General features: G+C 36.8%; 1 protein-coding gene across 14 annotated transcripts in view; it reads left to right on the top strand.

Moving 5' to 3' along the window:
- LOC121289595 (ligand-dependent corepressor-like) overlaps nt 1–16,135 on the top strand; it is a 128,543-nt gene that overhangs the window by 78,808 nt on the left and 33,600 nt on the right. For 2 of the 14 annotated variants that reach the window (XR_005945616.1, XR_005945617.1), the window contains exons 7-8: nt 1,074–3,587; nt 3,684–3,941. The exons of 7 other annotated variants lie outside the window; for them this stretch is intronic. Coding sequence is in view for 3 of the 7 variants with exons in the window: in XM_041209200.1 (XP_041065134.1) it covers nt 1,074–2,022 (949 nt within the window). In the remaining 4 variants the exon portion in view is untranslated. Of the gene's footprint in view, nt 1–1,073; nt 3,942–16,135 lie in introns of those variants that run through there. 5 more of the 14 variants (XM_041209193.1, XR_005945618.1, XM_041209200.1 and 2 more) reach the window with 5 other exon arrangements.

The following is a 16,135-nucleotide window of genomic DNA, read 5'->3' as shown; positions in this document are numbered from 1 at the left end:
AATTGGCTTTTGCACCCTTGGCTTGGAGGGATGAATAGACAGCATTCCCACTCCAGATAGCGATCCAATGTCCCTCATTAAAAAATGCATCTGTGTTGATAAGGACAAGAATGAACAGAAATAGGATTATTGAATCTTGCAACTCAGGAGGCCATTTTGTCCCATTGTGCTTGTGCCGGTTCTTTGAAAGGATGTTCCAATTAGCCCTACTCCCCTGATCTTTCCCTATTGTCCTGAAATTGTTTCTTTTTCAAGGATATGTGATAAAATAGCCTTTTAATGATCATTCCCTAGACTGAAGTATGAAGTAAGCCTGGGCTTATGATGCTTGGCACTCATAAAACTGTCCTAGCATGAGTTAGTGGTTCAGGAGTGAGTGAAGGGAGAAAGAAAGAGAAATTTTCAGGAAAAAAAAGTGTAGTGCATCTGAAAAAAGTAATCTGTGTTGAAATCACGCTAACAAGCACTATAAAATTATTGGGAACTTTCCTGCTTTGACTTCAGATACTTTAATATATTGCTTTGAAGATGATATATTTATTATATGGTCATTCCTATGTTTTTGTGAAAGTGTTTAATGTGTAATATTATGGCATTAAATGTTTAATCTTGCATAATTTGGCTGACTCTTTTATTACTTGTTTAGAGGTAACGTCACATTTGTTACACTAAAATTAATTCTGTATTGTAGAGTGACAATATATGTTAAGTTGTAATGTGCAATAAAGCTACTGTTTGTAGACTATTTGCGCGAATCATTTCAAGAGAAATTTGTACACCCTTTTTAAAAATGATTGCCCTTACTGCTGTATTATTTTTGTATTTTGGGGAACTTTGATTTCAATGCCTCAGTTTGAGCTATTTCAGACTATTGGTGAATATTTTCTAACAATTTTATAAATAATTATTCAAACAAAAAATTAAAATTGATGCAGATGCTGAGGTTGTTAAATTCTGTATATTCATAAAGTGATGTTACCCAAGCAAGGTCTTCTAATAAAGGAGTGACCCCATCGATCCCTTCCTGCCTGTGCAAGTCCTGCTCACCTGAGTTTCCTTCCATCCAATCCTAGGCGTCCTGTGAGAGCTGGCCAACAGCAATTGGACTGCGAATCGCAAAGTATTGAAGGAGCACTTCCAAAGTCACTAAGAAGCATACAGACTGTGACGCAGGACAGTTATGGATCTTCTGTTATTCTCAAAATACCAGTGACTCGATCAGCCCAGAAGGGTGAGGAACCAGTAAGCAGGAGTGAGGCATCTACTACATCAAATTTAGGACCAGCATCTCAGCACCGTGGACAGCACTTAATACTAGCCAGAGAGGCCCCCTGGGCCAAACCACATTATGAATTCAATTTGGAACATGTAAAATTCAGGGGAAATGATATATCTGCAGATACCAAGGAACTTTCTTTCCATCAGGTTACATTTCAGAGAGGATCAGTTCAAACAAAACATGGAAAGAGAGAACAAGGCCATTCCACTTCAGTGGATTTGAAGATACCACAGGTTCGGGGAATGGACCTCTCTTGCGAAACCAATGTCACAAATCATTATAACTGTAACCCATTGCTCATGAATTCACAGATTGAAAGTGCACTGCACAGGAAACTCAGAGTGATCCTTCCGAAGCAGAATTTGTGGCACAGAAAAGGGGTGGTGAGCTTGGTTGATGGAGGACATGATTCCTGGGGCTCAGATGTGGACCAGCCTACCTCTAGTAAGCAGCAGACCACATCTGACCAAGAAAGTGACTTGAAGCAGCCCAGAAAAAAGCGAGGACGCTACCGACAGTACAACAGTGAGATCCTTGAAGAAGCTATCACTGTGGTGATGAATGGGGAGATGAGTGTCTCGAAAGCCCAGAGTACCTACGGAATCCCTCACAGCACCCTGGAGTACAAAGTGAAAGAGAGGCTGGGTACTTTGAAAAACCCGCCAAAGAAAAAGCTTAAACTCCTCAGTCCAGAACCCCAGGAGTTGAATGACGAGCTGGAACACAGTCCTAGCAATTTGAAAGTTGAGTAGGGTTTTGTGTATCTGGGTGAGCACTAGTATAGCACAACAACAATTTGAAAAGACACCATGGTGGTGGGAGTGGAGGTAGGTTGGGAACAAAAGGGAGTGCTCCTTCGCTACTGAAAATTCCAATTATTATGTTTAAAACTACCCAACATTACAGCAGTACCAAAACAAAACCAAAATACTGAGAATTTTGGGAATCTAAAATTTTTTAAAAGCACAGAAAATTCTGGAAACACAAAGTTCTAATGAAAAACCATCGACCGAAACATTAACTCTCTTTCTCTCCACAGAGGATGCCTGACCTGCTGAGTGTTTCAAGTATTTTCTCTTCCTATTTGCACCAGTACTACTCTGGTCCAGGGAAAAAGCCTGAAAGAAATCTCTTTCTAAACTGTGAACCTTTGTGCAGTTTCATTAGTGCAGTAGCAAAGGAGTTTGTACTGAACATGAAACAGACTTCTGAAGCACTATAATCTAGCAGTACCAAGGTAATAACACTTATAGCAGGGTCAGCAGTCAACATTTACACAGTTTTCTCTAGAATATAGTTGATGATATGAATGTCAGAAACCTAAACTTTGGTCCAGGCACTGTTCATGGTATTTGTGTTTCCTGGTGCTGTCCATCGGTTCAAGAAATGTAGTTAGCATGAAATTGATAAGTGATTTATTCATATAGATATTCATAATCCTAGCATAGAAACAGATTCAGAATAATTGTCCCCAAACCATTTATTGCCCCTTTAAATTTTATTTGGAATTTGGTCCATCAAGCCATATAATCATTGTTTTAAGTTTTTTAAAAATCCATTGTGAATGGAGAATTTGCTTCATATTCGACTTACGAATTTTAAAAGTAGGATATAAATACAGATTGCCTTTATCGCGCAAAGGTCTTATCGAGCCTTATTGGACTTGAACTGGCAGCGAGATTTTATAAATTGATGTGGGGAGGATATATTGTCCTCTACGTGTGCCAGTAATACAGCTCTCCTCCAAAGCCGAGGTTCTCCCCACCCAAGAGTTAAAAAAAAAAAATCCTTTGGAAGGAAACGCCCGTAATCTATCTCATTGCTTGCCTTTTGATCTCTCACTGTTTGCTGGTGCGAAACCTAATAGGTGGTGGTGGTGGGAGGTAGGGAGCAGAAAATGTATCAGTAATTGATACTTATTGGAGCTAATTATGCACATTTTTATTACAGTAATTAATGCTTATTATTGGAGACAATTATGCACATTTTTCAGTAATTTAGCTATCAGTTCCTATCTTTAATTTTCCCCGATGTAATTAAAATTAAACAGGCACATGCTGAGGCCTTCTAACGTTGAAGCTGAAGATTGACAGTTGTAAGAACCAGTCCGGGAGATTCACTCTGTCCTGAGCCAATCGGGGGAGATGCGGGCGGGACTGTTCAAGTCCCTTTCACCAAGGCTTGTGGACTCCTGGGATGTAACTGTAGTTGTATCTTTTTTTGAAAAAATATGCCTTTTGACAAATTTCTCTGAATGGAGTTCAGAGACAATGGAATGATTGTGAACTGGAAATCATCTATATGAAATGTAAGTTGCTTGGAGAGACTTATTAGGCTCAGGAGAGAGAGTATGGCTTTTACTGTTTTGATATTTTGACCCACATTTCTTTTTTCAAAAAAATAGATACGCTCATTCCCTGGTCGTATACGTTATTTCTTTTTAAACTCTTAACAAACTGAGATGGATGAGCAGAACGGTCAGGCGGTGGATCAGAGCAGCCTAACTAGCTGTTAAAAGATTTTGTTATGGCTGCGCTTTTATTTGATATCATTGGAAACAGGCCTAGCTAAGAGGCAGTGAGGAGCACAGAATCCGAAACCACAAGAGATTTTACTACTGCATGATCAACCATGGTCGTCACCAAAAATTCAGCTTTTCAAGGTTAGTTAACCTGCTAGAACTTGTTGAAACAGCGGGTTTTAAGTGTAATTAGGCGAAGGACTAAATATTGGGATCCCCTCCTTCACACACTTCCTGTTTGACAATTAGTGTAACCTTCGGTGCATAAGTTCAATGTGAATATAAAGTGGACCCTTATATTTCAGAGATGCTTAACCAGTATCGCCAGTCTTGCTGTAACAGTAGCTTTAAACTTGGAAATTTTTTTTTAACACATCAAGTTTAGACTCATACAGGATGAGGCATACAGAATAAACCCTACAGAACTGCCTTTGCCAACATTGGTTATTTTCATGTAAATTGTTTTTTTCCCCGATTTAGAGCATTAGACAATGTAGTTTTATAATACGTATGAGCAGATTTTGTAGTATTTGTCATAAGGCATTCCTAAGTTGGCATTCCAATTTGGTAACGTTAAGCTACTAACTGATCAGTTGGTAAGTTTTAAAGGACTGAAGTGTCAGTTTTGAAATATTGTCTTTTTTTCCAAATTTAATAAATCCATTTAGATTGCATATGAAAGATTTAATTTCAAAGTAGCGAGGGAGACTTAATAGCCCTAATTAAGGGCTCCACAAGAGGGCACAGTTGTGGCTTGTACAGATTGATTAAATAAACCTCTTCTATGGCTGTGTTCATATAAATGTTGCCCATCACCAGCACCACCATGCCATCATAGTTTAAAGATTTAAAGTTGTAGCTTTATAACATTGTGCAGAAACGAAAATATTTCTAATCCAAAAATGTGGAACATTTGACCTTGGAATGACAAGTGGATTTTTAAAAATTATAATTTCAGGATGAAAGGCCATTTGTTCTGTAGTGTAGCTGCAAAATTGGACAATGAACTGACAAAATTGGAACTAGTAGAAGTATTGAGTGTTAAGTGATTTTAGTTGCATATATTTTCATTACTAAATGGGCTTTAAAAATCTGTTCAGTTTTAAAAATATGAATTTGTCAAGAAATGGGGAAAACGTATTGAGCAAATATGAAGGACACAATATATAAACTTGGTAATGAGAGCATTAAACTTTAATTTTAAATTACATATGAAATAGCAGAAGTAGGCCATTCGGCCCCTCAGGCCTACTCTGCCATTCAGTAAGATTGTGGCTGCTCTGCTTGTGTTTCAAGTTCTGCATTCCCATCTACCCCTGATAATCTTTGATTCCCTTGCTTAACAACAATCTCTCTACCTCTACCTTAAAAATATTCTGTGGCCCTGCTTCCACTGCCTTCTGAGGCAGAGTTCCAAAGTTGTACAACCCTCAGCGAAAATATTATCTTCTCAGGGCAACCCCTCAGCTCTGGACTCGCCCACAAAAGGAAACATCCTTTTCACATCCGCCTTGTTAAGGCCATTCAGAGTCTTGTATATTTCAATCAAGTCACCCCTCACTCTTAGCTCCAGTGGAAACAAGCCCAGTCTGTCCAACCTATTCTCATAAGACAACCCGCTCAATCCAGCTATCAATCTTAGTAAACCCCCTCTGAACCGCTTCCAACGCATTCACATCCTTCCTTAAATAAGGAGACCAAAACTGCACACACTATTTGAGATGTGGTCTCACCAATGCACTGTATAACTATAAAATCCTTACTTTTATGTTCAATTCCTCTCGTGATAACGGATAGCATTCCATTAGCCTTCTTGACTACATGCTGTACCTGCGTGCTAACTTTTTATGACTCATGCACAATAACACCTAGATTCCTCTGCAGCTCAGAATTGTGCATCCATTCTCTGTATAGGTAATGCTCTGCTTTTTTATTCTTACTGCTAAAGTGAACAACTTTACATTTTCCCACGTTTATACTTCTGCCTAATTTTTCCCACTCTCTCAACTCATCTATATTTGTCCGCAAACTCCTTATATTTTCATCGTGATATACTTCTTTTTGTGTCGTCTGCAAATTTAGCTACCCGCCCCTCATCTAAGTCATTGATATAAATTGTGAAAAGTTGAGCCCCAGCACAGACCCCTGTAGGACTCTACTCATCATATCCTGCCAATCAGACAAAGACCCATTTCTGCATACTCTGTTTTCTGCCAGCCAGCCATTCCTCTATCCAGGCTAATGTGTTACTCCCTACACCATGAGTTTTTATTTTCTGCAGGAACCTTTGATGTTACACCTTATCAAATGCCTTCTGGAAATCCAAGTACAGTATGTCTACAGGCTTCCCTTTATCCACATTGATTAGTATCCTTGGCATAATTTAAATTTATACCTTGTATGTTGGGTTGGATACAAAATTGTGGAATAAAATTTAGATTTGCACAGAGCAACTTTAAGCAGTGAATTTTAGAATAAGTTTATCTAAATTTTTATTCTAAACAGGCAATGGGCAAAACTGAAAAACTTGTTAAATAGGTTGTCTTTATTACAGAACTATCAGTTTATTTTATTCATATTATACCTGCTCTCTGTACCAGAACCTCTTGTGGCAGTGAGGTGGTGCAGCCCATTTTAGCATCGGAGATTGGTAAGACTCAGCCTTGTTCATCTGCCCCATGTCTCCATACCCACTCCGTTTATCATCTTGGGTGTGCTGCTGTGGTAAAATGTTGGTTTGGTTCACATAGAGAAAGGAAAGGAGGGGAAATTTGAAAGGGCACTTGTCCTGCTTTGTGTAAGAGATGCATGGTTAAAAAAAGCACCTGCACAAGGGAAAAAAAAAAAGGATTTTATAACTTGGAAGAAGAACATCTGTGTTGATGTGTTTTTATGAATTTCCTCTTACTATATTAATAACAACATTAATTTGAAATAATGGATCACACCTCTATTCAGACAGTGCAAAGAGGGATTTCACAGGTTGCATTAACCATGGGGACTGTTGGCACCATTGCATACTTTCAGGGCTTTAGTGCTTCTTAAAATAGGAGATCAATAGGTGTTGGTGGAGGGATGGTAATGAGTTAGCCATGCATTGACTCTGGATGGTCTGAACTTGATGAACAGAATGACCTTTTCTCACTCTGGAGCAGTGTTCTTAAGAATATTATTGTTTTACCTTACCCACTGTTGCAGTTCATCCATTCTGCCATTTTCAAATATGAAATGACATTTAAATAGAATGACAATGAATTGAAATAAGTTATTTATACACTTGTGAATTGATTGGCTTTTTCCCTAGGCTTTTTTTGTTGCGCTATTGTTTTCATGGCACAGTACAAGAAGATGGCTATTTGCTGTTGAATTATTGCGTTTATTTGTTGACTGATTTTCTTGATCGAATATAGTGTGTTGACAAATCATGAAAAATAGTCACTAAATTAAAGCAGCATATTTTGGTTTTGATAGACATAGATTTTGTGGCTTCATGCACCCACTGAATATTACAGTTCAGTATCAACCGATTGCTTCTACTAATAAATGAAATAGACTGACTCTTCCATTCCTGTTTATTTAGAGAAGTTGACAAAGAAACTGATGCTATGAAGATAATTTTATAGAAATAGCATTACAATAGAACTGCAGTTTCACTGCCTACAGACAGTTTAACCCAACTACTGTATTTTCCAAAGATATTTCATTGGGCTTGCATACACATTTTGTTTAATTTTATTGAAAGGAAAGTGTGTGTTTAACATTTGCATCGAAACAAATTAACTGCTGATCAATACAAAAGCAAAGTACTGCTGTTGCTGGAAATCTGAAATAAAAAGTGTTGGTAATACTTGGCAGGGCAGGCAGCATCTGTGGCGTAAGAATTAGGGTTAAGAGAGTTCTGATGAAGGGTCACTGACCTGAAATGCTGATAAACATGTTTTCCATTAGCATGGATATCTGCTATGATTGTGATGATGGAGCTTTTAAGTTTACTCAAGTTTTCATATCTTGTGTAATCTTTGGTGTTGCATCTTAAGTTCATTGTAACAGGTTATTGATGGTAGTTGTTAAGCAACTTGCTGCTTTTCAAGGTGTAATACTGGTTGTTTAAATGGAGACCATTTTAACCACTACTGTTCATAATGTGTAACCAAATATTTGTTAAGAAGGAAAGGCACTATAAAGTTCCCAAGTTTGGAAATTCATAAGTCCATGCCATGCTGGTAAATTAAAGAGCAGAATGGTGCTCTGACGTTTCATGTTCTGATGATGTTCTTTTGGGTCCCCAACATCAATCTGTGTAACAGTGAAGTGCTCCAGGCCTTTTGTTAAAGCAATTCAAGAACTCCAATCATTTCAGCCTGCACATGACATAAGTAAGGTGTTAATGTGAGAGTAGAGTTTTTATGTCAATCGCAAAAATAATTGTGATAAGAAATTTAATAGTTTTATTAAGTAAGACACTTTGATACACCTTGTTCTTTTTCTTGGTACTTATTTCAAAATTATAAATGTGTTGCAGTAGTTGAACTGCTATATTTTTTATGTCTAATTTGCGATTAGTTATTTGTTTTTGTGCATATAATAATTTCGAAATAGTTGGTACAGAAAATTTCTAGAGAATGATATCTAATTGCCAAGGCTTGCTTGGGGTCATCTTGGAGCAAATCGTGACTGCTTTTTGTGCTGCTCATTACTTGTTTCCTTTAGTTACCAGATGCATTGAAGTTTTGTCATCTGATGTGACTGTCTTAAAACACCCAATTGTGTATCTATAGGAATAGTTAAAATTAAAACAATTCCTCAGCTGCTAAATATGAGAAGGGGGCGACATCGAGCTGCCAGTTAACAAAATATGTTTTGGCCAGAGAATGGCTTGGAGGATGGACCTGAATCAAAAACAAATGTAAAAAGAATAGTATGTTGTATACTAGTGCTCACCTAGAAAACAGCTCATGTCAGTGAAATGGCTGACAATATTGTGCTGGTACTGTAATTGTCTTAATATTTCATACCTAATTATGCACAACTACTTTACATTATCAGATGGTGAAAATGGTACCTTCACTGTAATATTGTATTAATATAAGACTTTCTCACTACTTTATGATCAGTAGCCTTATAGCCTTATTTATAAAAATTCATAACCCACCAATGTATATTGCAATAGCTGTTTACTGTAGATTATTTTTGTTGAACACTACTCATTCAGTTCCTTTGTTAAAGTATTAATTTTCCCAAGAATTGCTTACAGAAACTGCTTGATTCCAGTAATTTAATATTCTCCATGAATTCAACAGAAAAGGGTTTTGGAGAAAACACATTTTTGAAGCTTACACTGATGTGTAATTGCCAGCTTTTTGTATCTCAACTCTAAAATAGGCTGATGGATAAGACAAGTATCAACTTAAGGCAAAATGTTTTCAGGATTTTGTGTTTCTTTTGGAGAAGAAATGTGAGGAAGAAACTCCTGAAATTTTTGTATTTATTTCTCTCTGACTTTGGTGTGTGTAGGGTGTGGAAATTCTGTTGAATTATTTATGACATTTTAAATGAATTTATTATTTAATGTAAAATGAACTGATTGTGGCCAGCTTCTGCTTTGCTGATTTATTTATTTATATTTATTCTAAAGCACTAAAATAAAGTATTATCTTGTCATCTTTACTAATTTATTAAGCCTTCATTCCAGTTGGAATGCTAACTATATGAATCTTAAATATTTGAGACCAGTGCTGGAGTCATGCAGTTTCTGGGGGATCTTGTTTGCAATATAAAGAATGTTTGAAATTGAAAGCATTTACTGTTGCTTCCTAGAACATTGGTAACATGCCCTTTAGATTGTAATGTTCGACAACCTGAACTGTATTCACAAAGAAAACATTGCCTGGTTTAACACACCTTGCTAAGGGTGGCTTGTATCTATGCCAGCCTTTTGCAAGTATGGACTCAGAACATTTTCAATTGGGGTGAGAAAGAAAGGATAAAGAAGAGGGAGAATAATGGAAGCAGGGACATTCTACTCCTGCTTGTTATGACTTTGCATGAATACTGTAACATTACCCAAAAAAACTTGGCACACCATTCTGTTAATGGAAATGAAATCCATTCTAAATCAAAAGTGAAAAAAATGGTTGTGACTGTGGAGAAACAAAGCTGTTAAAACTATCTATTTAACTAGATATGATTTCTGTAGAGTTCAGTGTATTTCTTGCATCACTATAATATTTGCACTCAATATGAGGACTGGCACTTTGCTAGTAAATTAACAGGGTATCAGTATTTGCAGGGCAGGATGAGGTGATCTAATTGCCAGGTAAATTACCTTTGTTACTTGTCCGTCTTCAATCACTTAAAATTATGAGAAACTTAAAATGTCTGAAGAGTCCTTTTGTGAAGTAGGTTTGGTCAAGTTTGCTGCAGTTCCTAGCCTGTATAGATCCACATTGTAAAACTGTTCCTAATTTGACACTAAACTGATAATCTCACTCAGCCAGTGGGAAATGGGGGAAAAAATCATTTTGGTGCAGTAGGGGATGTTTTGAGTTTTGGCATGGGTTGTATTGAGGCACAGCAGAAGGAGTTTGATTGAGCTTCTTAAGGGTCTTTTACCTATTCTGTTAGTGATCAATACTATTACTGTGTCTGCATGCTTTAGATGGAAAGAGTTCCATTTGGAGCACTAACGTCTCCCATCTTGTGATGGGTACCAAAAGCAGCATTATTGGTCTGTTTCCTATGAATGCTAGGCAAAATGTATTCATTCTTTGCACATTGTCATAATCTAAGGTATATTTTCACAGAAATCTGAAGAGCAGTATTGTAACACAACAAGAACACGTTGCATTTATATAGCACCTTTTAATTAAATTTTTAAAAATGCAAAATAAGGAAGAAAAGTTATCTCGGGCTAATTTGAAGGTGGATGGGAAAAGCATTGTTGAAATAGGATATCTGTCAAAATGCGTTCTGCATGCCTTAGTAATCCAGTATGTTGGAACGCCTACAGCAGTACTGGACACGTGGACTTAATGTGCCCAAATGTTGCATGCTCTTTTTGCTCTAGCTGGTAAATAACTAGGAAGAAAATTAAAGGATTTCCCACCTTAAAGAAAACAATGCTATTAGTGAATTGACCTTTGGACCCACTCGCTCCAATGGATGGTGTGTCAGTACTGAGATGTGTATTAACAACTGATATTGAAATTGTTTTCATTCTTCCTTGACACATACAGTATTCAATTTCATACCTCTTGCACATTTTGTTAAAAGGTAAATTGCAGGCATCAGCCCCTTGGGAATCTCGATTCATTATAACATAGCTAAACAGGCAGGGCCTGTAAGCCCTCTGTCTGCTGGTGTAGCTTATACAGTTTATAGTATTCAAATTTTAATATGCTGCCGCGATGGTTGGTGTAAAAGCTTTTTTTCTATCACTTATATTTTTTCCCAGTGTGGGTCCCTAAATTTAACAAACATTAATGCAAAAAGCCATTGCAATTTTTGAATCCAACTCTGAAATTCCCATTCCAATTTCACATTTTAAAAATATATCAACCCGTTTTTGTGATTTGCTTTTTCTACCCCCACCCCCCTGAAATTGTGACACATGGAAATTTTGTTTGATTGTAATTTTGATTCATAAGCTGTACGATGCACATTTTTGTCTGACTTCTAATCCAGATAACAGGTTGCTATGGAAACTATGACTGAAGCTTTAAAGAGCTGTTTCAGGTCAGGAGCAAGGTGCCTCATTTGTGAAACAAATTAGATGGCTAACAGGGCAACACAGCTGTAAAGACAGGGTAATTTTGGCAGTCCTAACTGTTTAGAACATGATTTACTGAATTATTTCACACCTGCATGCTCTAAAGATTGCAGCTTTGTTTTTATTTTACCTTTGTTTAACAAAATTATGGATTTTGCCAATGCTGGAAATCCATTTTCAATTTCCTAACTGATAGTGAAAAGCAGTCTTGTTCACTATATCATTGAGGGCATTAGAGTGGACAAAATTTTCAGACGTCCAGTTTCTTCTTCATGCTTTGTACTTCACAAAGTTCCTGAGTTTGTTTCGAATTCACATTGGTTCAGTATTATGTCCAGAGTGAATTGATTGAATGGTGTGCCAAGCCCTTCAAGGTATTGTTACTGTGTGAACTTAAAAAATGTATCATTTAAAATCTGAATCTGTTTCAAAACATAGATGGTAGGTTGGAGTTTGTAATGTATGTATAGATAGAGCAGAATGAAAGGGATGATTTACTCTTAACAGTGCAGTATTTTTCAATTGTTTACAGACTGATCTCACTCCTATATGTTTTGATAACCTAAAGCTCACTCCATTTCTGTTTTATTGCTTACAGGTATAGATTGCTGGGTATTGATTACTATAGTGTTCCTCATTATTGCACAATACTGTTTCTGATGCATTAATTCTAATTTTTCTGTCATACAGATGTTTTTTAAAACAAAGCCTTTCCCCTTCCCCAGACAAGCTGTCTGTGTTAAGTGATTGTGCAATGTAGTTGTCCTTTGTTGTAAGCCTGGAATTGTTCACAGCTTGATACCGAAGCCAGTTTGTCAGTTGCTTTGCATTTCAGAATTAACATATCATGGTTAAAATGATATTGTTTTCTGATTTTTTGATTTTTTTGCGATGTTAGAGAACCTTAACCTTGACCAAACATTCAATTCCTTTTGTACACGTGGTCCATCCAAGCACAGTAAATGTGACAAAGTTATTAACCTCTCTGTTTCAGCAACAGGTACATCCTTAGTGCCGGAAGAAAGGGTTTGTGTAAAATTACTCATGTGGCACTAAGAGATAGTGGACAATGGCAATTTTCTGATTTTTCCCATGCAGTATTAATTTAATCAGGACCAATAGGGAGAATTATGCTACATGCGCAACCAGCAGTCAACTCCCAGCTGGACTGAAAACTGGCAAAAGACAACAGTGTGTGACCTTGAGTCCAGTTCTGCTTACAGCTTGGATAGTGACAATAGTCAATATTGGATTGATGATCTATTGAACTTAAAGCAGTTCGATGCAAACTCCAATATTATTTTTAAAAAATATGGTCCAGGGTTCTAACTGGGCTCTTACTTGCAATGGATCTTTTTTGAGGAGGAGAAATGGAAATGATATCTTGTTGGTTCAGTGCCTCATTCTCCTCTTGCATATCCTCCATGCACTTTGCATAGATTTTTCCTAGCATTAAAAAGTATTTTTGTTCTTATGGCCAGATGGGTGAAGATACTGCTCAATGTAGCACTAAATAATAAAGACTAAAGATCATGGTTCAATTCCCTGTCTGAACGGAGCTTTCAGATCTCAGCTGGGTCACTAGTCGGTGGGCTATAGTTAGTCAGAATCCCAGCACTGATATTGGTGCTCTTTTGCACAGCAATTCCTTGGCTGAGATTACATTTATGGTTGAGTAATCTGCAGGCATTCATTGTCCACTACTTATGTGAGGTACTTAGTGTTTTTTTGGAATCAACCGAGCAAAGCTCCATGTACTCGAGATAGGAAAGAAGGAAAGTTGTAAAATGTATATAGATTATTGCCTCAATGTCTGTTTTGACTTAATGTTAATATGGGCTATATAATATAATATTCCTTGATATAACTATGCTAAATTACAGAATTTTGCAAATGTACAGCAACCCAGTTTAAGAATTCACAATCTTAGGGTCAAAGGGATATCATAAGGGAAGGATGAGGTTGGAAATAACTTCCCAAAAATTGATTTACAGGAAAACAGCTTTTCTTGGGGATGGCTGTAATTAACATTTTTTGTGTGCCCAGGGTTTGAAATATGCCACACTATGGGCATGATTTGTGGTATTTCAAATCTGAAATAGCAATGATGAGAGGCTGCTTTGGAGAGTTCAAGAAAATCTGGCTGACGTATTGACTGACTGAACATATCAGGATATTCAGAATAATTTCAGTTTATTAGAACATTTGTTCCCTATTTCAGTGCAGAAAAATGGATTGTAGAGTATACCTGAGGCATTTCAAATCTTTTATCCAGACTCATAAATATCTATTTTGTTTCCAGGTCCATAGTGTGCACAGTATATTCATGATGTAAAATGCCTGTTTTTCATTTTTAAAATACATCTGATTCTGATATTCTGTGTGCTTGGAGTGGGAGAGGGTGAAAGGAGTGTTACTGCAGGGGAGAAGAATGTTGACAGAAAGGTGGGCTTTGTTCCTTTTTGATATGCATCTCATCTGTGCATTGATTGGTTTCACAAGCAGCTTGAAACTCAGGTATTTTTCTCACAATCTTTATCAGTTTCCCACTTTCCAGCACCTTGATCAAATGGCCTTTATTTATGTGAAAAACCTTGACTGTGAATGTTAGCAAGTTATTTAACCATGGCTGGCATCTCAGCAGAGCCTGATACTTTCCTTACCCAGCATCTGCTTATGCATTCCCTCCTTTCTCCTGCCCCAAGCTGGAGGGCTTGAACTTCAAGCTTGATTTTCTGGAACTTGTTTGATTAATTGGTTGCAGTAGAAAATACAGATCAGGTACCTGGATTACTGGGAAGTATTGTCTCTTGTTATTATGGTAAGAGATAAGTAGAGCCATGTGTGAGGAGATATGAAAGCTTAGAATGTGGATTTCTTAAATTCCCCAGTTCCTTTTTACATTGCTTTGCCTTCTCCATGTATTTTCCTTCATCTTGCTAGGTTGTTACAGGTTTTTAGGGTCCTCATACAGTCACAAGTGCCATCATCTTTAAACATCTGTTAAGATTTTGAAATGCAGTGAGCATTTTTTTTGTCATTTAATTCATAAGTTGTGATAAAACACAGAAGGAGAGCTTCTATTTGCAAAAGGAACGAAGGATACAGGATAAAATACCACTAGTTGTGATTTATACCTCATTATATTCTTAGCAACAGATAAGTTCACGTCAATGCCAAAAGTCAGATGCAAATTGTATCACATGACTCCTCGTCACGTATTCTAATTATACCACTTGTTAGCTAAGTAATTATAATCCAAAGAAATTGATGGAAATGGTCCATTTTAACAGCAGGCTCTGTTGATTGCAGACAGATTCCAGTACTGTCACAGTTATGATATCCCTATAAATTACAAAAGAAATTTCACAAGAATTATATTGGTTTGTGTGGTACAAAGGTGAATACATGCATCACATTGGAAAGTAACAGTTTTAAGATGATGGAGGAAAAAATGGAAAAGCTGTATGAACTATCATTACTTAGATGCATATCAAAGAAACAAACCCATTTTGGTTTTAATAACCTGTTTGGTTTTAATAATTTTGTTGGTTATTTCAATTGTGCTAGTGTGTTGTACTGTGTTTTTGTTATCTTTAAGAAGAATAAGTGACTTTTAAAAAAAAAAATAGCACCTATTACTGTTTTTAAAAAAAAAACCCTCAGGGACATTCGACACACTACTTCAAAACCACTTAGTGCAGGTACTTTAAGCTAGATTGTTAAATTTAATAGTGAATTTTCATGTGTTACGACACTTCTGTTGGTGAATGTTAATTTTACTCAGTTTAACAAAAATTTAGTCTGCCAATCCGAAGCTTCATTTTTTTCTGCACAGTGCCTCTTGACATTTCGTAGTGGCATTCTGTGTCCACAATTGTGTATTTCTGTACAGACTTCTTGGGCTCTGTTTTCTGAACACACCATATTTCAACAGTTTGCATTTTTAAAACATTTTGTAAAAATTCTGCTGTTGACAATTTTTATAGGTTGGGGGTTGAGAGACAAACAATTTCAAAGGAGGAAATTCATCTTTGCCGGTTGAGGGCTTTTCGAGCACAGCCATTTACTGTAATCCCATTTCCCTACCCTTCAGTTTTTTGCTGCTTCAAGTATTTATCAAATACCCTCTTCATTGTGATTGATTTTGCTTTAATAACTACATATGGTAAAGCATTTCATATTCTAGTAGTTCTTTGCATGACAATTCCTTTAAACCTCCTACATGCTTTTAGTATTAATCCTAATTTTACGTCCCCCATTACCAATTCATCAGCTAACAGATATTGCTTATATGTATAGCTTATACTTAGTACTATATCCCCCTTTAACCTCCAGCTCAAGAGAATTCAGCCCCAGTGTTCTTTAAAATTTCTAATCCATAGTAAGTCTGTGTTGTGCAAGATTAACATATATTACAGTGTGAAGAGGTATGGAATTGTAATGCTATGATTCATACACACAGAGTTACAGGCAATCACTTTAAAAGCTAGGCCAGCCAGTCCTATCTTTGGAGGAATGGGTGCTCGTGGGGTATTGCATCATTATATTCTGCTGCTAATGTCTT

Source organism: Carcharodon carcharias, chromosome 17, assembly GCF_017639515.1.
Source record: "Carcharodon carcharias isolate sCarCar2 chromosome 17, sCarCar2.pri, whole genome shotgun sequence".
Lineage (NCBI taxonomy): Eukaryota > Metazoa > Chordata > Chondrichthyes > Lamniformes > Lamnidae > Carcharodon > Carcharodon carcharias.
This window is presented reverse-complemented; position numbering and strand designations above follow the sequence as displayed.